The sequence below is a fragment of the Thamnophis sirtalis genome, unplaced genomic scaffold (assembly GCF_051295495.1).
Source record: "Thamnophis sirtalis isolate CommonGarterSnake01/CBP01778 unplaced genomic scaffold, rThaSir2_p1.2 scaffold_1, whole genome shotgun sequence".
NCBI lineage: Eukaryota > Metazoa > Chordata > Lepidosauria > Squamata > Natricidae > Thamnophis > Thamnophis sirtalis.
This window is the reverse complement of record NW_028261381.1, coordinates 135,992,926-136,016,837: the sequence shown is the minus strand read 5'-3', so window position 1 is coordinate 136,016,837 and position 23,912 is coordinate 135,992,926. Positions and strand designations below refer to the sequence as shown.

Below are 23,912 nucleotides of genomic sequence, written 5' to 3'. Positions count from 1 at the left end.
CCCAGCAGAGGCGGCCTCCACATGGAAGTGAGCCATGGTGGCCCCTGAAAGAGCCACCACGAAGGACGCTCTCGCAGGCCCCGGCCTGGCACCCTCCAAGCTCCCCGCAACAGGCAGCCTCCAGAACAATGGGCCGGATGGGGCCCCTGTGGACATGAGCGAAGGGACCTCAGCGGGTGATGCTGCTGTTGGTCAGGCCTCGGGGCTGCTGGACCAGGCGAGGCTGGTTGGGGGAGACGGCACCATGGCTGTTGGCGTCGTGGAAGTTGTTGAGCGTCTCTTCGGAGGAGCTGCGCTTGGGCTCCCCCAAATCAGTGGCCCAGGAGAGCGAGACATCCAGGATCTTGGAGGAGAAGTCCTTGGTGTGCAACTCATCCACGTCGTCGTAGCTCTCCGTGTCTTCAGCGATGACATATAGATGCATTATGCAAAAACTCAGTACTTTTATGGGAAGCACCTAGAAGTACAAAGAAGTTCTAAGATTTTCTAGGCTTTGCCAACTTTTATTGAAGATTTTTCACTGATTTGGTGCAGTACTCAAGGAAATCCTCAGAACTAGTGGTGGGATTCAATTTTTTTTACTACCAGTTCTGTGGGCGTGGTTTGGTGGATGTGGCATGGCTTGGTGGGCGTGGCAGGGAAAAGATACTGTAAAATCTTCATTCTCTCCCCACTCCAGGGGAAGGTTACTGCAAAATCCCCATTTCCTCCTGATCAGCTGGGACTCGGGAGGCAGAGAATAGATGGGGGTGGGGCCAGACAGAGGTGGTATTTACCGGTTCTCCAAACTACTCGAAATTTCTGCTACCGGTTCTCCAGAACTGGTCAGAACCTGCTGAATACCACCTCTGCTCAGAACATGTGGCTATCCCAAAAATTGAACAGCCCTCTCTCAACAGAGAGGGAGGGATAGGACATCATCTATCTCAGATAAACCCAGTGGCTTTCCATTTTCAATTGTCCATCTCAATGAAAATACATCAATCATTTCACCATTATTTTCTTGTGTAGGATGGACTTTCCTATCCCCTCAATCCAGCATCATCTCCTTCCCACCAGTTTTCCTACACGAGGGAAAGGAGTATAAAGTGGAGTCCAGATGCTGAATGGGTAGGCTCAAATATTTGTTTCACTGGAAGGACTACCTGGACACAATTCTGCAAAATGGCAGGGGGATGATCATGCCCCACAGCTTCACCAGTTCTGTCTGAAATACCCACACAAGCCCTTTCCTCTCAAACTACTGCTTGTGGCCTTGACACAATGCGTATTTGTTTATGGAGGACAAGAATGGTCATTTCAAGTTTATTTCCTTTTTTGTACATGGAGTTTCTCAACCATCCAGGTCATGGTTGTTCCAAAGATGCTTTTCCAAAAAGCAATTGGACTTTCTTGGGGGTTTTTTTTCCTTTAAAAATGTTTCATTTCTCATCCAAGAAACTTTTTCAGTTCTTTTCTTTTTCCTTCTCATTAAAATAAACAATGATATTATGTGTTTTATCAGTTCTGGGAGAGAGATTTAGGTTTCTGCGTCTTTTGCATTCCTTCCCCAGATCTGCAATTCTGATTGGTTCTCTTTTCCTTTAGTACATGGGTGCCAAACTCACAGCATCATGTTGCCATCACATGACATAGCACAATGTTTTACCCCTTCGCAGAGCTGGGGTGGGCATGGCCTGCACGTGACGCATCCAGCCCGCAGGCTGCCAGTTTGACACCCTTGCTTTAGTACATAGGTATAAACCTAATAATAATTTTGTTAAAAATTGAGAGCTATGTTGGTGGTAGAGTATACTAACAGAAAGGTCACCTATTCCAGACAGGCCTCAGCAAAAATCCAGACTATGTGCATCCATCAGCTCATTAACTGTTGAGAATCCTGTACTAGACTAGTTGCTGCCCAGGTAATCAAGGACCATGTAAGAGTTCCTGGGCATCTGTTAACAGGTGGGCAAGAGGACTCAGGAACTATGGCTGGACGACTAGGACCTAGCCCTGTAGACCAACAACCACAGGCTAGACAAAACAATGCTGTGTTTGAAAATCATGGTTTTATGGTCTATTATAAATTGAAATGAAAAAAACTGGGATATTTAAAGTGTTTGAGCAATGGAAAAGAATTTATACAGACTCAAATATCACTGAACAATTAGCAGATCAAAGGAAATTCATTAACAGAGATATAGACCTGGAAGAGATTCAGAAAAATTGTGAAAATTGAATATTCCAAAACAATAGTAGAATAGTAGAAACTTAAGATAACAAAATTACAAATATAGAGGAAAAGCTGATATGAACTGTAGAAATGAGAAAAAGTAGTAACAACAGAGCCAGTATAGACCAACACTGAAGCAACCTATGAACTGACTCTTTGAAAAGAAGAATTAAGAGAAAATAATGGCTTATGCAGAATTACTAGCAGAAAGATAAAGAATTACCAGTAGAAAGATCAAGACCGCTAGCACTGAAAATAGTGCTAAGAACAGGGTTGGTTTAATCTTCCAACCCCAGTGCCAGTGAAACCATTCAGATCTTTAATGTCTTATTAAAGGCCATAAAGTTCAGGGCCAAACTCATATAGAGGGGGAGGCTGGTCCTCCATAGAGCGGGCACTGTCAGAAGGCATCACTCCAGTGGTGGGTTGCAGGCGGTATGCCCCGGTATGCGCGCACTGGTGCCTGCCGGAAGCAGCAGCCACCGTACCAGAACGGTGTTTTGGAAGGCCCGCCCGCCCTCATTCCTTACCTGAAGGAAATGGGCCATTTGCGCATGCACGTGCAGCGTACGGCGCCTGTGTGACGCTCCGCTGAGCAGCTGGAGCTTTGCAGGTGGTGGGTGCACATACGTGTGCAGCACACGTACCCATGGTGCACGCCTGGCTCCCGTTGCAGCGTACCGGTTACAACAGGAGTCGAAACCCACCACTGCATCCCTCCTTGATTCCAGAAGATGATGTCTCTAATACAGACCACCCAGAACATGCCAACTGTATGAGTTCAGATGAGGTGTTCAGAAATGACCACAGATAGGTGGTCCCACAACTATCCTAGCCCAAGGTGTATAGGACTTTATATAGATAACAACTGACATCTTGAATTGCACCTGGAAGTTCAGGGGGTACTAGTGCACCTCATCGAGCAGAGCAGGGGTGGGTTTCAATTTTTTTTACTACCGGTTCTGTGGGTGTGGCTTATTTTGTGGGCGTGGCTTGGCAAATTCATATTTCAGATTGGGAATGGAAAATAAAATATGCTGTTATTTTTTTAAAAAAAAGGCCAAAGAAAGCAGCAACCTGAGCTGCGCCGAGCTGGGACCAGATAGGTGGTCCCAGCAACCCAAGCATGCACCAAGTGCATGGTTTTGTTCGCTGCCTGTGAGCTCCGAAGGGGGTGGAAAGCAGCCAAGTGAGCAAGCCAGCAATCTGCTGGCTGCCGAGCACCCTGCTCATGAGTAAACTTGCTCACGAGTATACTGCAGATTAAAGGCAACCGGCAGATCCTAGCATGCTCACTCAGCTGCTGCCACAAACTGAACCAATTGTATTTTCCAAATGTTTTTCAATGGAAGTCCATTTAGAGAAAGTCCATTTAGAGAGTATTACAGTAATCTAGCCAGGAGATCAATAAGCCATGAGTTGATGTGAGTGAGACCTTCATGAATGCAACTGGTACACAAGAATTTATTTATTTGTATTTATTTATATGGTTGCCCATCTCATATACATGACTCTGAGCAGCTTACAGTTAAAACATCCTGTTTCCCATCCAGACCCTCACTGCTTCCAGACAATCATATAGGATCTCCATGACATCATATGGAGAACCCAGGACATACTAATGATACCTCATCCTGAACCAACATATGACTTCATCCAGCACTTTCCTGTAGATGTTAAATAAGAGAGGAAAGCATGCCAAGTCCTATGGCACCTGACATAAGAGGGGGCCTGGGCTGGATTGCTTTCCCCCTGTCAACACTTCTTGAAACCAGCAATGGAAGAAGGAAGAGAACCAGAATATCAATGTGTCACTCAACCTCAATCCCTGAGACATGCCAGAAAGGTACCATGATTGGTGATACCAAAAGTCATTAAGAGGTCAAGAAAAGCAAAGATAGGTGCACAACCCTATCCTTCTATCTGCAGAAATCATCCAAAAATGCAACCCATTCTATCTTGGTCTCATATCCAGACCTAAAACTTGAACAAAAGTGGTCCAGATAATCCACTTCTTCCAGAGTTCTTTGAAGCTGTTTTAGAACCATATTCTCCACAACCTTTCCCCAAAAGGGGAGGTTGGAAACCGGATGAAAATTCTCTAGTACCTTTGATGGCCTCTTGAAGAGGAGGCAGACCACTATCTCCTTAATAGACCAGAACTATCCCTTCTCTCAAAGAAAAACTAACCACCACCCTGTTGAAAGGAAAATCCATCTGGTCCAGTTCCAAGCTGGGAGAAAAACATTGAAAACAACATAGAGGCAGATTGGAAAGAAAGGTTTATTGTTCAAGCAGAACCACATGTGACTCTGGGCAGCTGACAAAATGGAATTAAGAGTGGGTGGGTTTTATACCTTCTTTGGGCTTTGTATTTGAGCTTCCTGTTCCTCTGCAAGAACATATCCTTTAATATTCTATTGGCTATTGTCAGATTCTTATGGTGTCATGGCTGCCTCTATAGGCAAAAGGGGAAATGCAAATCCTAGGTGCTTGTCTGTGCTAATTTTGTCACCCTTTTGTTTGTTGCTTATCTGAGTTTCTGTCTTGACCCAGTCTTTCTGAATGAATTACAAAATATACATTTCTAAAAGCTGGCCTCCTCAGTTTCTGCTTGGGGCAGGAAAACTGATACTGGTTTCTGCCTCCCTTAAGATTTTTTCCCATTTTTAAAATATACGTACATACACTATATATATACAACAGGATCCTCTGTGTGTGGGCATGCTCCTTCATTCAGAGATAAAGATAGAAAGTCACTGGATCTGGAGGGTCTTAAAACATACAATTGCTCAGTCCTACAAAGGTTGAGCTTTTTCTTTATCCAGACTTTCACAACCTTGAATCAATCAGGGGTGTCAGGGGTGTCAAACTCAAGGCGCTGGACCAAATCTGGCCCGTGGAGGTTCTTAGATCTGGCCTGTGGGGCCACCCTGGAAACAGTGAAGGACCGGCCCACAGTGCTGCTACCAGCAAAAATGGAGCTTGCGAGGGCTACATGCTGCTCTCCTGAGCTGCATTTTCACTGGCCGAGGGCTGCTGGAGGCAGTCACAGTTGAAATGGAGCTTGGGAGCCCATTTTCACTGGCAGAGCGCTCGGGCCTCTAGGTGGCCCCTGACACAAGTGACATCAAGCTGCCATGCCCACCTTGGCCATGCCCCCCCAAACCCCTCAAAGTCAACCCTGATGCGCCCCTCAATGGAGGCCCTCAACTGAGCTAAGCCAGAAAGATACTACAATCGATGGTATCAATGCCATGAGAAGTCAAGATGGGCCCAGATAGATGCAATATCCCTCATTCTAAGCCTGTGATATAATTAACAAATGTGATCAATGCTGCTTCCGAACCATTTCAGAACTAAATTTGAAACCTCACTGAAAATATTCCAGATAATCCACTTCCTTCAGGATCCTCTACAACTGTAAACTGTAAGTATCTTCACTACAACCTTCCCTTAAAATAATAGTTCAAAATCTGGACAAAAATTGTCCTGTTCCTCTAGCTCCAGAAATGGTTTCTTGAGACATGAACAGATAAATGCTTCTTTCAAGACAGGTGCCACCATCCTGCAGAGAACCATTAATTGCTTCATGGACTCAGGCATATAACACTTTGCAAGAGCCTCCACCATCCATGAGGGCATCAATTTAAAGTACAGGTCATCAAACTACAGTGTCAAGGAATCTGTCCACCACATTTTTTAAATTTATTAGATTTTTATGCTCCCTAAGAAAGTGAACATACATAATGAGAAGGGGGAGAGGGGGGAAGGAGAGAATTGGGGCAGGGCGGGTTAGGGAGGATCACCCAGCTGGCTTTCATGCCTAAAGTGAGGTTAGAACTCACAGACTTCCATTTCTTACTTCATCACAAGTAAATTCTTTTCAGTTAAGCAAGAAGGACACCTTCTTGCTTATCTGAGGACATTCCTCAGGCACCTCCATAGGATCTGTACAACTGAAGTCTAGTTCTGGGCAAATCCTAGTAATTTATTCCAAGAGATGCCTACAATGATCTTCACAAGGACCAGCCCTGCAGGAGGGATTAGTCATGCAAATTGCACTGAAACCATGATGTCATCTCTCCGTAGACACCTCACACATCTCTGATTAACTTAGCTAAGAGCTACCATTCCAACCATTGTATCTATGATTCATCAACATATTTCCTGCAGTATACCATCACAATAAAAGTTGAAAAACATTTTAAGCATCTTAAATAATATGACCTTTGAAGAATTTTTTCAAAAATGGGGGGGGGAGAGAAAACGAAAGTAACAAAGTGCGATGAATAAAAAGCCAGCTTTCCCCCAGGCATTGGGTAGGGTGAGGCTGGCGCCCAGTGACTATCTTTTTAAATATATTGGGGAGTGAGGAGTCCTTGATGCTCTCTGAGCCTGCTTATTTTCTTGCAAACCTTTAATTACCCTACCCAGGTAACATCATAAGTGCTAATAGAAGTGTTGTTTGCTATCAGATTATATTCTGGTGTCTTGCCTGTCTGTGTGGGTGTGGCTGGTTTTAGAGATTCTTCAGTTGGGCTGTTTACTGTTGGTTCTTTGGCAGTTTCTTGATTGGGGTATTGTTTACTTGATTGTTGCTCTGAAGTTAACTTTGGAGTTATCTATGCTGATTTGGGTGTTGAATTCTGGTGGAGAGTCTTTTTCTCTTTTGGGCTGGATAAGTGTCTCTTTTGCATAATCCGTAGATGTTGATAATGTCTATGTGTCTATTGATGGCTGATTTGTCAGAATGCCAGGCTTCTAGAAATTCCCTGGCATTTTTGGACTAGGTCTGGTCTAGGATTGTCACATTTTCCCAATTGAAACTATGATTAAATCTGCCTATATGTTGTGAAATTAAACATTTTTTGCCCTGTCTTCTGACTGCTAGTTGGTGTTCATGGACGTGTCCTGCCAGTCTTCTGCCTGTTTGTCCTATATAGTGGTTGTTGCAATTCTTACATTGTATGTTGTAGATGAGTCCTGTTTTTTCTTCTGAGGTTACTGGGTCTTTTGGTTCGTTTAAGATGTTTTGAAGGGCTTTAGTTGGCTTTGGGGGGCATATTGGGGAGTGTCAGTTTAGGATACTGGGTGTTGGAGTATGTGTCCGATGTTGGCTTTTATTTTTGATGTTTTTTAATGTTATCACTGTTGCTGTGAGCCACCCAGTTATGGCTCATAAAATGTTAATTAGTTGCTGGTTGTAAGCATTCAAAGGTACAAAACTGCTGTTCATTTATTTGTTGTGGACCCTGCCACCTTTACCTCAGCCTGCTTTGGTAGTCCACCCAAAGGAAGGTTTTCCAAGTAGAAGCTTTAGGATGTACAAAAAGCCGGTTCCCATACCTGGGCAAATAAGGTAGATGCATTTTTATTTTTGCTACTCCATTGTGCGAAAAATGTCTTTTAGAAAATGACGTTGGCTGCAGCAAAAGAAAATAAAACGGGGGCAAACATCATAAGCATTCGCAGGACGGCATTTCTGCTTTTCTCACAGGAAAGCGCTTCGTGATTTCCACCCGGCCAAGGAGAAACAGGTGCGAAGGGCACACCTTTCAACCACAGAGCCTCGTTTTTTTAAAAAGCTTTCCTGAAGGCTGCGGGCCCTTTAAATGTTCGCGCTCGGCCCGTGCTGCCTTCGGCTGGGAAACCCCGTGTCGCCAGTGAGAGGTGAAACCAAGATGGCGGCCGCATAGTGACTGAGACTGGGGCAGAAGGACACGGGACGGCCACCGCTTCAGCCATCCTCCCCACCCGCAGAGGGGATCCACTTCTTTGCCGGGTGCACGGAAGGACTCCGGCGGCGTGAAAGGGACGAGGGAGCTCGGCGGGAGTGCCGGCAGCATCCGGAAGAGCGAGCGCAGGAAGAACATGGCGGCGGCATCGCGTTGAGAGTGCAGTCATCGCTGCTCGTGAGGGGGGGGGGGGCGATCACGCCACAGGAGACGGGCGCCCACGCCGCGGGTCGTTCCGCCGCACGCGGGCCTCTTCCTCTCCCCGCCCCGGTCTCGGCAAGCGCGGCGTCCCCCCGTGGCCCCCTTTTAGGTCGTGGCCTTCCCTGGGAAAGAAGGGGCGGTTCCGTCTCAGTCCCTTCGCCTGGCTAACGGAGCGCGAGGAAAGGGGCTTCGGGCCTAGCAGCGCCTTGCACAATAGGCCTGGTCTAAGGGGAGGATTTGACCCCCTTTCCTTCCCCCCCCCCGCTTCCCCGTTCCCCTCCGCTGGCCTTCGTTCGCCCCCTTCTCAGGATGCCCGGGAAATATCCACGGATTTCCCTCCCCGTCCCCGTGGCGTTTTTACCTCTCCTTTTGAAGGCTTTTTGCAGGGCCAGTTAAGTCCTCCCCACTTTTCCTGTCACGGGCCTGTTTTCCACTTGCTGCTTTTCGGTTCACCTCATCTGCCCCCTAACCAGCGTTAGTGTTCTGCACTGCTGAATTATTTGTTTTTGGTGGTGGTGGTTTTTTCCCCCGCTTTGAATCGCCTAGATTCCTCTTTTAACTGTTTCCATTTTCATCGCCCTCTTTTCGTTTTTTCCTAGTGTTTTCTTCTGTTCTTTCTCTTTGAAATCTTGGCGTTTTTTATTTCCTGTTTTTCCCCTCTTCTTTCTACAAAACTACCATTTTGACAGCAAAAAGTTCTATGCTCCCTTGGTAGCGTTGCCTTCTGTTTTAAGTTGCCCCCCCCCCCTTTGGGGTGATGCAGTTATTTTAACAGTCCCGATAAAAGATCTGTTTGGGGTATCGTGTGGGACTCTTGCTCCCTTTTCTGCTCCCCTTCATTGAGGGGGGCAAAGCCCCCCCATCACAGCTCTTCTTGGTAGACTATCACAGACCCTTGTGGTTTGGAAAAGGCAGAATGACCGATACTCGGAGGAGAGTGAAGGTTTATACATTAAATGAAGACAGACAATGGGATGATCGGGGCACTGGACATGTGTCCTCTGGCTATGTGGAAAGGCTGAAGGGCATGTCCCTGCTTGTCAGGGCAGAAAGTGATGGTAAGTATAGCTGAACAAGTCTGCATCAAATATATTAATCCTTGTATTAATGAACTCTGGCACATTCTAATAATTGGATGTGGGGCAATGCATTTTTGTATTGCTTAAATTGGATGAGAATCAGGTAAGGGCTATTTTCTATATGATAGCTTTCACAAAAGACAATTTTCATCTGTGTTCATGTAAGTTGCATAACAGTCATCAAAGTATGTGGCTTTAAATACTTCTAGATGGCAGACTATGGATAGTGTTAATTATTTAAAGTATTCATTAAACTTTTCCTAAACATTGAAAACTTTTCCTATGATACCTAAATAACCTAATTGTTTAAGCTTATAGTATTCTTGTTTAACCATTAAAATACTGTATGGCCAAATATTTAACAAAATGTCTCCAGATCTTTATACTGTATTAGCTTAGAAACTTTGTAGACTATTTAAAATACTTTGTCATGTTTTCCATATCCTGTAGAAATTTTTTAATTCGTTTTTTTAATAAAAGCAAACCCTATCCATTAACCTCCCTTCTTTGACTAAATGGAATCCATAATTTGAGCATGTTAAAAAAAAATTAAACACTGTTTCCAAAGTTGTCAGTTTTGGAGCATGTCTCTATTTTCATTTAAAATCTTTTTGTGAAACAGAAGTGAATTTTAAAGGTTTCAATATATCCTATGTATTTTAATTATTACCAATGAAATTTAAAATCCCATCTTGTCTCAATGTATTAGTACTCCTGGCTATTTGGCCATGTCATTCTTGTGTTTTTAATCATATAGGTGAAAAATTTCACATAACAAGTTTGAAGGTTTTTCTTCTAAAACCAAGCATGAATGAAGCTAATAGATAGGGGAAAAATAAAACTGGAATCAATTTGCCACCAGTTTCAGTATGTTATTAATTAACAGTAAGTCACATTCACTTCAGTGAAACTTGTTTTTAATATGTGCATAAAATATCTGATTTTAATTAAGAGATGTATTTGCTTAGATTTGTATTAAAACACAGTGACGTGGTCATAATTTTAACCAAATACTCAAAAAATCTCAGAATATAAAATAATTTAGAAGGTTGCAACAGATTATCAGAAATGTATCTTATGTTTATTATACTAAAAATGTGAAATCCCTCATTTGTGTGTATTAGTATAATAATGTATTTCTGTGCTGTACCTGGCATTGTAAATACTGATTGTAAATAGATCAGTATTGCGCACCAAACAGAATATAGACCATGTGACATTTTGGATGGCAAGATGTATTTGATCTTCCTCTAGCCAACCCTCATATGGTCCCTTATATGATCCTTTCATCATAACAAGATTATACTTTGAATAATATATATCCTTGGGAGGTGGGATTGGTAGTTGAGGAACAAATTGAACTCTAGACATTGTATGTCTATGGAGATTATCAGTAATCCAGATCATGGTTGTCCCAAAGGTGCTTTTCAAGAGGCAACTGGACTGTCTAGAAGTCCAGTTACCTCTTGAAAAGCACCTTTGGACCAGATACTACAGTTTTGTGATAGGTCTATAGGAAATTACTGTGAATTAAGTAAATAAAGCTTTATTAAGCTTTCTTCTCTAGCAGGGAATTGAACTAGAAGACTCCAAGGTCCCTTCTAGCCTTATGATTCTATGATAGTCTTTTTATTATGAGTAATTTGAACACATTTTGTGATTTTTATTCTATGGGTATTCATACATTGAGTTTAGGCAGTCATTTTAATCATTACCATTAAGGAGCACACTTTAATGTTATTGTTAAAAAAGAGTATCAGATAGGATATATTGAAACCTTTTAAAATATTTTGAGACAGTCCTTTAATGTTTAAAGAATGGGTGTCTTTTTTTTTTTTTTTGCCTGGATGTAAACATGAACCATTGTTATCATTCCTTATTACTCTGTTGTGTACAAAGCAACCATATGGATAGAAAACCTGTGTCCTCTTCACCTAAACAGCATCTTTGTGGCAAGTCACAAAGACCTACTCAAATAGCCCCACTCATGATTAGAAAAGTCCAGCATGTTTCAGTGGCATAGAATTTAACATCAGATATAGGGCTGATATAATGATAAAATAATGACGTGTGGAGTCTTTGGTGCTCTCTAAGGTTGGTTGTTTTCAAACTAGGTAATGTGCTAGAATGGAGTGGAGTTTGCTCTCTTTTTATATTCTAGTGACTAACTCTGTGAGTGTTGGTGGGAGTGTTCTTGGTGAGTCCTTAATTAAGCTGTTGTTTCTGTTAGGTTGTCTGAGTTGGTAACTTCTTGATTGGAGTATTGTTTGCTTCTTAATTGTTGCTCTAAAGTTAATCTTTATTCATGGGGGGGGTTGATTGCTGGCAAGGCAGTGTTTTGGGCTTTTGTTTTCCTTTTGGTATTTTGAGTCTTTTTTTAATGGTACATAGATGTTGTTTATCTACATACTATTCAGAATAACAATTTGTGATACTTTACTTATTGTTAATTGTTTATCACACAAATCAGTGCAATGCAAAATGACGCCTAGGGTTTGTTGTCAAAGTACATTTTGTTATAGTTCACCTCTTCTTCTGGTGACAAGTTATAAAGCACTAAAATCATATTTAGCAGTTAGCAGTTTAGCAGTTAGACTTATATACCGCTTCATAGGGCTTTCAGCCCTCTATAAGCGGTTTACAGAGTCAGCATATTGCCCCCAACAACAATCTGGGTCCTCATTTTACCCACCTCGGAAGGATGGAAGGCTGAGTCAACCCTGAGCCGGTGAGATTTGAACAGCCGAACTGCAGTCAGCTGAAGTAGCCTGCAGTGCTGCATTTAACCACTGCGCCACCTCAGCTCTATATTGCACAACAATATAACCCTAACCCATTATAATAATTTCAGTCTAGTTTTATTTCGGCCTTATTTGGAGCAGATTTTTAGTGGAAAAAGTATACTTTAATAATTTTGAAATACTTGCTCCATTTCAATATTAAAATATATAAATAATATAAATGTTTTTAGTATTTTGTGAAAATGTTTTGATTTCCCATGTCAATTTCAGTGAACTTTATCTTTGTACTCTAAGGTAACCGTTATAACTAAACACACCATTATTGGTGAGAGTGTTAATATTTTAACCATTAACTTTATGACATTTTAGCAATACAAAACTTCCTTCTAGTTGAACTTTGAGGAAATGACAACTTTAAAAGAAACTTTATTATGTGATTAAAGTCAGTGTTGTTTCTATTTTTTAAAGAATTTTCAGTTATTTTCAAAATGCTTTATACCATTGTATTATAAAAGAGATATTAACATAGCCCTGACAGTGTCAGTTACACTGGGAATCAGTTTTAAGAATAAGATTGTGGTCTCTTTTTGACACAAATACTTCTTCACTTTGCTACCATCCTAATTTTTCAACTGTTATTCAGCCTTATCAATATATTTTATCTGTTTTTATATAATTTTCAGGTGTTGTAGATCACCCAGAGGCTATTGAAATTGTGTAGTTTATAAATTAAAGCAAGTATAATCTGGTACTTGGAGGTACCTGTAGATTACAGTTCCCAGATTTCATGATTGTACATCCAGCATATCTAGGTGATATCAGATGGGCGTGGGTGGGGCTTTTGAGCCACTGATTTAATAAATTATAAAACTATGGCTAATGGTAGCAGAAAATATTCTGTATTGCATACAGAATGTTGCTTCTTTCTGACAGAGACAGTGAGCGCAAATCAGTAGTTTCAGTGGTCTGGGAAATAATCTTTAGGAATTATTTCCAAACCTGGAAAGTTCATAATTGCCATTTAATATTTTTAAATGATTAGTGTGCAGTAGTGTGACTGAATTAATAAATGTGGCTTAAAAAGCACAATTTTAACTGTGGGGCTGTTTTTAGGAAATTTGTACTAGCTTTTCTTACCTTATCTCTGTATCGTTGATTGCCTATATTTCTAATTGTATAGAATAATGATACTTTCTGTTTATGCCTTTCAAAAGCTGAGAAAAGGTGTTGATGGTTGATTCTTCCATTTGGATTTTTTTCAGATAGTTTTTATCGCAATGAATATTTATAAGAAAACACATCCAGAATGATAACTTGAAAAAATCTGCTTATCCAGTCTAATTCTTGCTTTAATTTTAAATATTGCATGATTTAATCATTGTCAGTTCATAGGAGAACTCCCTATAGGATAAATATTTAATAAATTACTCTTTAAATAGGCATGTGTTATCTACTAATAGATAGGTCTTTTAATTTTAAAGCATTCTTTGTAGAATGCTATGCACATTTAAAATCTATTTTATAAGCACAAAATATGCTGCACAAATGGAAATGGAACCAATCAAGTGGTTGATTTGATTGTGTTGTCTCTGCCTTGGGGGTGGGGTGACTTTTTCATGGGGTTTTATGTGGTGGATTTTTTTAATGTAAGCCTCGTGGAGTCACCTATGTATGAATTGGGCAGCCATAATAAATATATTTAATAAATAATAAATTTGCTGTAATAAATATTGCATTTCTCCCCTACTCTTTAGGTTCTCTACTTTTGGAGTCCAAAATCAACCCTAATACTGCCTATCAGAAGCAACAGGTAATAGTTTACTCAGTTTTATTTCCTTGTAATTAATGAAAAAATGAAGATATACTTCTTTATGAAGTATAATGATGATAAAGATGGAGAATTTATGTTGATAAAACAAAATTACAACAATTTATTAAAGTTAAAATAGAACAAACAAAATCTTACAAATTAATTTCAAATTCATAGATTTCAAGTTGATTGAAAAAAATGTTTTTATCTCTGCTATGAACCTCTAGCATGATATTGAAAATAGTTTTATCAAAAATATGTAGCAAGCATTACAGTCTTTTGATAGTCTACTAAAAATAAAGAATGGGTCAAAATTGATAAATTAATTGTGAATGAGAAGAATGAAACAAAACTAAAGTCAAAGGAATTTTGTACTATTATGGCCATGTGGGTAGAATTGATAAAATAAAATACCCAAATCAAGGAGTATAAAGTAGTACAAAAATTTAAATAATTAACGGATGTCTTGTTACATTAAGAATGGATGAATTAGCATGATTTCAAAATGGATGTTCAGAATCAGCATACTTTATCATAAAATTAATCAGCTGCCATCAAACATGATATTGATATAAAATAATTTTAAGTAAATGAACCAAGCAATTGTAATTCACATGCTACAGAGGCATTGTATGGATATTGTCATTGTGCGACACATATCCATTTCTTTGCACATTGTTGCTAGGAAAGTAATTATTATAGTAACTCTTAGATAATATTTTATGTCCTTAAATATATTTGAAGTGCAATCCTGATAAATACACTTTGAGGTAAGAAGAGGCTGGTTCTGAATTTGCATCTCTTCTGAAGCAGCTTGTTGACCTTCTTACCTCAAATGCATATGTTGGTTAAGATTATCATTTGAGCCCCCAAAAAGGCACCTCTTCTTTGAGGAGGTGTTACCAGATGTATAGTATTTTTACCCAGAGTTCTATAAAACTTCTGCTTTGCATGTCCTGACTGACTACAGCTCTAGTAAATTCTTATGTATGTATTTATTAATTTTGAAGGACACGCTGATTGTCTGGTCTGAAGCGGAGAACTATGACCTGGCTCTTAGCTTTCAAGAAAAGGCTGGTTGTGATGAAATATGGGAAAAAATATGTCAGGTAAGATGTGTACTGTGAATGTTTATCTGCCATAATTAATGCAATTAACAATACTAAATAATCATCTCCATTTTTCCCAAAGGTTTCACCTCTTGAAATTCATACACTGTGTTTTCAGAATTTTAGTTGGAAATAATTTAAAGGAGTTGTAAGTAGACTAAAGGTGTAAGCAGATTCTTAAGTAACAAAATAAGTAGTACTAAGATATCAGGAGCAAATGTTTATATTTTAATGTGAGCTTATTTTCAGCTTCACATATGCAGGTAGTCCTAGAGAAAAAACTGTAATGGAGCATGCCTATCATGGTCACGTTACAACTGTCATTAAGTTAAGCATTTCACCTAATGACCCCATTCCTGCTTTCCTCAATGAATCATTAAATGAAAACATAGGTCATTAAATGTAATTCAGGTTGGGGAGGCCCTTGGAGGCCTAGCACAGGTCCAGGCCCGCCTGCCTTGGCCCTCCCTTCCGCACTGGGGTCTCCAAAGACTTTTTTCCACTCCCACCAAGTTTACCCAGACCTTAGGACTGATTCCTACCCCACCAGGCCAGACACCCTCCTCCTCAACCTTTGAAGAACTAGGCTTTTAGAGCACTGGAATGGATTGCTTCTTTGCACAGCTGCTGGTTGCAATTTTGGAAGTGGCTGCTATTTTGTCCTGGCCACAAAATAGCCAGGTTTGTTTTGCTGCCATGTGACCTGGGGACAAGTTGCTTGCTTCTGCTGTTTTAACAAGGTCTGCATAGCACTGAAGAAGCCTTCTGCAGCATGCAGAAACTTCTTCGGTGCTGTTCAAACCTTGTTAAAACTGCAGAATGAAGCAGTTTGTCTGGTGGTTACCATTTTGTCCTTGTCCACAAGCAGCCAAAACAAAATGGTGTCTGCTTTCAAGTCATTGCTGTGTCGCCCTGGGACATGTCGCCTACTTTCCTTCCCCAACACAGGGTGCAGAGAGCTACAAAAGGTAAGTACAATGACTGATGGGTGTATTAGGAGCAGGTCCAAGTGCTGTGGAGTCTGGTGAGGTGGGATGGGGATGAGAAAAGGCGGAGGATGATGTTCAAGTGCCAAGTGGCTCACAGCAAGTGGAGTTTTGCACCCTTGCATACGTGCCTACCACTCAAAAGGGACCATCCCCTCTTCCCCCCATCCCACCCCTTCAGGTTAGGAAAGGTGGGGGACCACAGCCTTAAGTGACCTTTCATTTCTCGTGGAATACCTGTATAGATCAAGAAACTGGAAAACATCAATTTGTAATAGAAGGCTCTCTTACCCTCTGGAAAACTATAAATTATTGATATGCCATCTTGATTTAGGATAAATTCAGGGCAATTTACAACAGTTAAATGAATGTTGAACTAGAAATATTTTAAGTCAAAATATAAAAGTACATGCCTACATAATAATCTGAGGCTGTTAAGAAAAAGTGAAGGTACAGAAAGTTGTTAGTGTTACATACTATTAGTGGTTACATCCGCAACTTAGGAGTCCTCCTGGATCCACAGCTGACTTTTGACCACCAGCTGTCAGCTGTGACCAGGGGGGCATTTGCCCAGGTTCGCCTGGTCCGCCAGTTGCGGCCCTACCTAGATCGGGGGGCCCTCACAACAGTCACTCGAGCCCTTGTGATCTCCAGACTGGAATACTGCAATGGGCTCTACATGGGGTTGCCCCTGAAGTGCATCCGGCGACTACAGCTAGTCCAGAATGCGGCCGCGCGAGTGATAGTGGGCGCACCTCGGTTCGCCCACGTTACACCTGTCCTCCGCGAGCTGCACTGGCTACCTGTTGGTCTCCGGGTGCGCTTCAGGATACTAATGACCACCTTTAAAGCACTCCATGGTAGTGGATCTGGGTACTTGAGAGACCGCCTTCTGCCGATTACCTCCCTAAATCGACCAATTAGATCGCACAGACTAGGCCTCCTCCGAATTCCATCAGCCAGTCAATGCCGACTGGCGACCACACGGAGGAGAGCCTTCTCTGCTGCTGCCCCGGCCCTATGGAACGAGCTCCCCATGGAGATCCGCACCCTCACCACGATCCAGACCTTCCGCGCAGCCCTCAAGATCTGGCTCTCCCAGCAGGCCTGGGAATAGGTTTCCAATCACCCGCCCGAGTGTTTGATTGCTGAATGAAAGTTGTGTTTTATTATTTTTCTTTTGTTCACCAATTGTTTTGTTTTGACCTTGCACCTCCCCTCCCCTGTGGTTGTAAGCCGCCCTGAGTCCCCTCAGGGAAAAGGGCGGCATATAAATCCCAATAAAACCTAAAAAAAAAAAACCTAAAAAAGTTATTTTAAGCATTTTGTTATCTTTATTTTTAACATATATTCATTGGAAATGCTAGCTATAATATCATAGCCTTTTATGTAATTGAACTCCTTGATTCATGGCTTCGTTCTATGGTAATTGGTAGTGTATTTAAGTTTTAATGTGCTTTATTTTGCGTTTATTCATGCAGATCTATAATTCTCAATTCTATTAAAAAATAACAGTAATACATCTGTATAGGTTTGTAGACATTTAGCAACTGAGATGGTATACTTTATAGTTTTCTTTCTCTTTAACAGGTTCAGGGAAAAGACCCTTCAGTGGACATTACTCAGGATCTTGTGGATGAATCTGAAGAGGAACGTTTTGATGATATGTCATCTCCAGGTCTAGAGTTACCGTCCTGTGAATTAAATCGATTAGAAGAGATTGCAGAACTTGTGGCATCTTCACTGCCTTCCCCATTGCGGCGTGAAAAACTTGCTTTAGCACTTGAAAATGAGGGCTACATAAAAAAACTCTTAGAAATTTTTCATGTGTGTGAGGACTTGGAAAATACTGAAGGACTACATCATTTGTATGAAATTATTAAGGGAATCTTCCTCTTGAATAGAACTGCACTTTTTGAAGTCATGTTTTCTGAAGAATGTATTATGGATGTAATTGGATGTCTAGAATATGATCCTTCTTTATCACAGTCACGGAAACACAGGGAATTTCTGACAAAAACTGCAAAATTTAAAGAAGTTATTCCAATATCTGATCCGGAGCTGAAACAAAAAATACACCAGACATACAGAGTACAGTATATTCAAGATATGGTTCTACCTACTCCTTCAGTATTTGAGGAAAACATGTTGTCTACGCTTCATTCATTCATATTTTTTAATAAAGTAGAAATAGTTGGTATGTTACAGGTAAGTCTGGATATTTTTTTAATTGAGTTTTTTTTTCATTTACAGGTGGTCCTTGCACCAGCCTTACTATTAAAAGTAATATTGCATTTAATGCTGACAACACATCCTTCACAACAAAGTGCCATAAGTGTTATGGATAGGGTGAAGAAAATAGTTTTGAATTTGAACCACTTCTATATATTTTGTTTTGAATGTAAAATACTTTTTAACAGACCAGTTTTACATTCTGATAATCTCTGAACATTTGAAATGTTTTTGCCTTTCTATAAAACATCAGAGGTTGTTGACAATTGCAAGGCTTAAAATGCTAAATAGAAATATTTTTTCTTAAACAAATAGATAATTTTTAATATATAATATAATATATATATAATATATTTTGGGCCGTTCTAAGTAAAAAGGCAGAAGCTGTTTATAAAACAAAGACAGATATTTTTAGCACTTGCCATAGCAAAAGGTGAAAGCATCTATGCATGAGCAGGTTGTTCAATTAATGTAGCAGCTGCACTTTTCTCAAGGATATGGTTTTTTAATCAAGGATTTATCAATGATACGATTCTTTGAGCAACTGGCTTATAGATGTACATTTGACATTTAGGGATGGTCTATGACAGCTCGCTATGGCCAAGCCACCAACTTGTCATGGAATAACTCACCATGTGACAACTCACTGGGACAATTCAATGCTGAATTAATCATTTCATTTAGTTACTTTTATTATTGGTGATCGCATTATAATCAAACTTATTGTAACTCTTGTATTTTTAGATTGAGTTAATGTTATTATTGACCACTGTTCTGTTGAAATTAATTTAATTTTATGTTTGTTGAATTACCTTGTGGTGAGTTGTCCCTGGCAAGTTGGGCAAGTTGGCCATTCCCTTCAGGGTTTTTTGAAAGTTGCTAACCAGGAATGGAAATGATAAACAATTAATAGATTCATATAGCTGAAGGAGACAATGTATGTTTTATGCTCTTAATACTCTGCTTAGTGCAGTATCCATTAAAATACTACTGGACATAGCCAACCAGCCTATGTTTGAAGAACAATTGATACTTTTTATGGCAGTCTCTTCCACTGTCTTTCAGACAGTTCATAAAGGAAATTCCCTCTGATGTTTAGACTGAAGTGTTTCCATGTAGTTTTATTCCATTGGTTCTGATCCTTTCCTCTGAATTGGACAATAGGGAATAAGCCCATTCCAGCTTCTGGTGGCACAGTGGTTAGAATGCAGTACTGCAGGCTTTTTCTGTTGACTGCCAGCTGACTGCATGCAATTTGGCAGTTCGAATCTCACCAGGGTCAAGGTTGACTTAGCCTTCCATCCTTCCGAGGTCAGTAAAATGAGGACCCAGATAGTTGGAGGCAATATGCTGATACTGTAAACTGCTTAGAGAGTGCTGCAAAGCGGTATAGAAGTCTTAAGTGATATTGCTATTCTGTGTAGCAGCCCTAATTTAGATACCTTAAATTCTGACTAGAGAGAGGTAGCACATTTTCATGATAATGTCTTGGTTCTACTTGATCTGTAGATAGTATGTGATCAGTCTGACCATAATATCCCTTTACAACACTTTTTACCTTGACTTTAGATATCACATTGCTAGGGTTTGTCCGTAGATGTTCTGTTACAGAAGCTAAATTGGGAGACTTCTGATTCCTTCTTATTCATCCAATGACAGTTTCAGATTATAAATCTGTTGACATTATAGCTCTGCTCTTCTTTCACACCCAAGAATACCATTATGGGCCTTTTGGATTTATTTGTTGGTGTCTAAGAGGTGACAGCAGTAACCAGGAGTGCTTTTTATTGCCTCTTTATTATATTCCAGTCATGGATGGATTAGAGTGATTAGATCTGAGCTATTTCAGAGTGCAATGTGCTTTATAAGAGCAGAGTGCAAGTGCAATGTGCTTTATCAAGAGCACCCACTGGAGCTTTCAATTGATACAAAGTAGCACTTCCCAAAGGCTGATGTGGCCCAGAAAATGTGAATCACTTCTAATTAAAATTGCCAAGTTTGTTTTCATAACAATATGTCTGGAACCATGTTCCATCATAACCTAGCATTCAAAGGAAGTATTGACTAAACAGCAAAGGGTAAAGTCACTGCCAGTAGCAACAATATATGTACTTCAGAACAGAATATTTCTTCCTTCAAAAAGATCATTTCTACTATGCATTACTACTTGTTAAAATACTGTAGAGCAGATGATAGCAGAATACTATCAGGCTTTGGTCATCTTACTTGGCTTGCAGGTACTTTGAGGACTATCCTTTTCAAATAGAATTGACCTGAAATACAACTTTTAGAGCTATTGAGAATTTCTTGTTTTGGGGAAGTGAGAGAAGCAAAGACCCAGAAACAGTCCCCTAAAACCAGATATTAACTGTAATGATTTTATGAATGCTTAAGACAAGTTGTATCAAAGAACCAATAGAAGAGAATATACATAGCTCAGGGTTGAACTGTGGAGTTCTTGGTGCTCTCTGAGCATGGTTTGCTTACAGACATTTCATTACTTGACTAGGTAACATCATCAATTCTAGGGATGTTACCAGAGAACCTGGTAACAGGTTTAAAGGAATGGGCTCACTTGGTTTGGTTTTGGTTATTTATTATTAGGGATATCATGTTATTCAATTTTCATATTTATATTTACATTGTTAATCGCTAGAAAGTTTGTGATTAGAACATTATAAAAGTTTGATAAATCAGAAGTATCTATTGTGAGGCTTTATGTGGAGATAATATGAATTTGACTGTTGTACTACATAGTGAAAAATTGTCATTCCTTTTCATAGCATTTTGTTACTTTGAGATATGACTATAAGTCTTTATTAAAATATAGTATATTTTATTCAAGGTATTTACTGTTTTGTTTTTTAAAGTAGTTTTATAAAAAGTCGATGTTAAATCATTTAAAGTCTTATATTTTCAAAAAAATTGAAAAGAATACTGGCAAAGGAGGGGCTAATACAATACTAAATCTCCTTTGAGTCCTATAAACTGATTTATTTACCTTTTTGTCACTATTTTGGATAAGATTAGAGATTATTAGTGGATTAGAAGTAGAAAAAGTTAACATGCTACAAATATTTCTAGTCAGTCAGAATAAAACCTTGAAGAAGTAATAGGGCTGTAATGTATAGGAATAAATGTGGAATGGTAATGTAACACAGTAGAGAACATAATGGACATTTTAAAAAGTAAGGTAATATGGTGAATAAATATGTTGGTACCTGCAAGATAGGAATTATTCTGATTAAAGCTCAGTTTTAATTAAGCTGCTACTGAGATAAATTAAATACATTCTTGTTATTTGACACCCCCTTAGTATATATTAATTTCTACTGAAAGATAAGGTATGTGTTTATTTTGTAAGTATGACTATTACGAAACATTTTTATTTTGTTTTTTTCTGATTAATGTTAATGCTGTAAAACAATTGGATGATGATATTTAATACTAAAACAGAAGCAAAGCAGTGAAATCGTTAGGTGGTAAATCAGTTTCATTTCCAGTTTAATTAAGTATGACTGGAAGATATTGTTTTTACAAGTTTAGAGAAGAATCATAATTAGTAAGCAGTTTTTACATTGTATTAAAAGATTGTTTATGTTGTTTATGGAATAAAAACTAATCAAAATAATGGTTTAATAAAATTAATTTCAATTAATGAAATGTATTTTGAATTGTTTTTCGTAAAAGTATTTTTTTTAAAGGACGGGGAATTTCACCTGAGTTACCCTTATTTATGTTTGCATTGTTCATAGTCTAAAAAAGAAACATTGTTTCCCAGTTTTGCCTATTGTACAGGTAGTCCTTGACTTACAACAGTTCATTTATTAACTGTTCAAAGTTACAACATACTGAAAAAAGTGACATGACTGTTTTTCACACAACCAATGCAGCATCCCCATGGTCATGTGATCAAAATTCAGATGCTTGGCAACTGACTCATATTTACGAAGGTTGCTGTGTCCCAGATCATGTGGTCACCCTTGCAACCTTCTGATAAGCAAAATCAATGGGGAAGCTAGATTCACTTAACAACTGTGTAACTAACTTAACCACAGTGATTTAGTTAATAACTCACAAGAACGGTCGTAAAGTGAGGTAAAACTCAATAATTCTCTCACTTAGCAACTGAAATATTGGGCTCACTTGTCGTAAGTTGAGGACTATCTATATTTTTTCAGGATTACTATGGTAGGCATTCCTTTTTATGATCAATAGTGGACATTCAGAATAATTTTTCTTGAGCCTGTATGTTGCTTCTGTTTCATTATCTAATCTGTGCTCCACATCCTGTATTCCTTATACTACTGTCATTGTGTTTTAGAGAAAAGGATAAGAATTTATGAGGGATGTAGAAGGACATCTGTTCGGTATCTACCATCTCCAGATACTGGTCATCTGTAGAATATATTTTGGTTTACTCCTTGTGATATCTGAGATAGAACCCTTGTTAATAATATAGAAAAAGAAAGTATTTACATTTTAAACATCAGTTTTAGTTATTTAAAATCCTCATTTTTATTTACCTGGCTTATGATACTATGGTATCAAAAACCTAAAGGTACTTTCTACAGCATTAATAGGAATTTCATGCCTATGGATGCAATTAGAATGTATTTTGAATAATATAAATAGGAATGATATGTAACTATTAAAAATAAACCATCTTTGCAGAAATGATGAAACAGAAGTGAAGACCACTGTCTTCCTTATAGCAATAAACCTTATTCATATATAAAATTCTAATTTTATTTATTTGTTTATTTATTAGAGATTGGCTTTTGATGGTCCATTTTACATTCTGAAATAGTAATATTTTTAATTTAATATTCAAAAAATGTTATTCCTACTCTTTAAAACTGGTCCATTTTTAGTAGGAGATTGGGTCTAAAATATGTCTAACTATTCAAATACCATTATCTTTGGATATTTTTAAATAGGTATTTTGATTAAAGTAAAAATTAGCATTTTGTTTGCTAAAAAATTAATATTTAAGATGACATCTGAACATGAAAAAAATAAATAAACTGAAGAGGAATTGGTTAGCATGACATAATTTCTATTCATATCTCTGCAAAAAACTTAATAATATTATATAAATTACATGTCTTGAAATACAATTGATCCTGGTCACTTCTTAAACATTCTCAATGATTGAATGGTAAATCTTAGTACTGTTTCAATTCCTTAGATTCTGATGTTCAGTGATCTCTTGCTTAGAAAATGTGTATGTAGCATGAATATTGTGTTTGACTTTTAAAATTTGCGGGAATTTATTCTTAGAGCAAAATAAAATTCATTTTTTACAATATTTTAAAATTGAGCACATATTAATGTTCTATATACTGTACTTGTCTTTTCAAATTATCAGATTTGTCCCTGGTGCTTTATTTCCTAGAGGGGAATGATGGAAGATTCATTATAGATATTTTGTTTTAATTCAAATTTGTGAACATAATTTGTGTGATTTCTGTTTTATTTTACAGGAAGATGAAAAATTCTTAACAGACTTATTTGCACAACTTACAGATGAAGCTACAGATGAAGAAAAAAGGCAGGAATTGGTAGGAATACTTTTATAATTGATTAAAAAGACAGTTGCTGTATTCTCTTTATTGATAAATAAGGTTCTTTTTCCTGTGTTTCAGGTAAATTTCCTTAAAGAGTTTTGTGCATTTTCTCAAACATTACAACCTCAAAACCGTGATGCTTTTTTCAAAACGTTGTCAAATATGGGCATACTTCCAGCACTAGAAGTTATACTAGTAAGTTTCCAAACTAGATATCTTAATTTGTGTAGC

General features: G+C 38.8%; 1 protein-coding gene and 1 long non-coding RNA gene across 3 annotated transcripts in view; one reads left to right on the top strand and one right to left on the bottom strand.

The window, feature by feature from the left end:
- Positions 1-6,798: 6,798 nt before the first annotated feature.
- On the bottom strand, positions 6,799-8,599 carry LOC148049743 (uncharacterized). Its single transcript, XR_015698028.1, has 2 exons — positions 8,516-8,599; positions 6,799-7,641 (listed from the first exon to the last, which is right to left on the bottom strand). It is a non-coding gene; the product is annotated as an uncharacterized LOC148049743 (long non-coding RNA).
- The window catches only part of PPP4R3A (protein phosphatase 4 regulatory subunit 3A), a 29,007-nt gene continuing 12,977 nt past the window's right edge, over positions 7,883-23,912 (top strand). For both annotated transcript variants that reach the window (XM_087725554.1, XM_014063524.2), the window contains exons 1-6: positions 7,883-9,212; positions 13,729-13,784; positions 14,795-14,893; positions 17,470-18,087; positions 23,598-23,675; positions 23,760-23,876. In XM_087725554.1, coding sequence (XP_087581680.1) covers positions 9,071-9,212; positions 13,729-13,784; positions 14,795-14,893; positions 17,470-18,087; positions 23,598-23,675; positions 23,760-23,876 — 1,110 coding nt within the window. In that variant the 5' untranslated portion in view covers positions 7,883-9,070. The remainder of the gene's footprint in view (positions 9,213-13,728; positions 13,785-14,794; positions 14,894-17,469; positions 18,088-23,597; positions 23,676-23,759; positions 23,877-23,912) is intronic.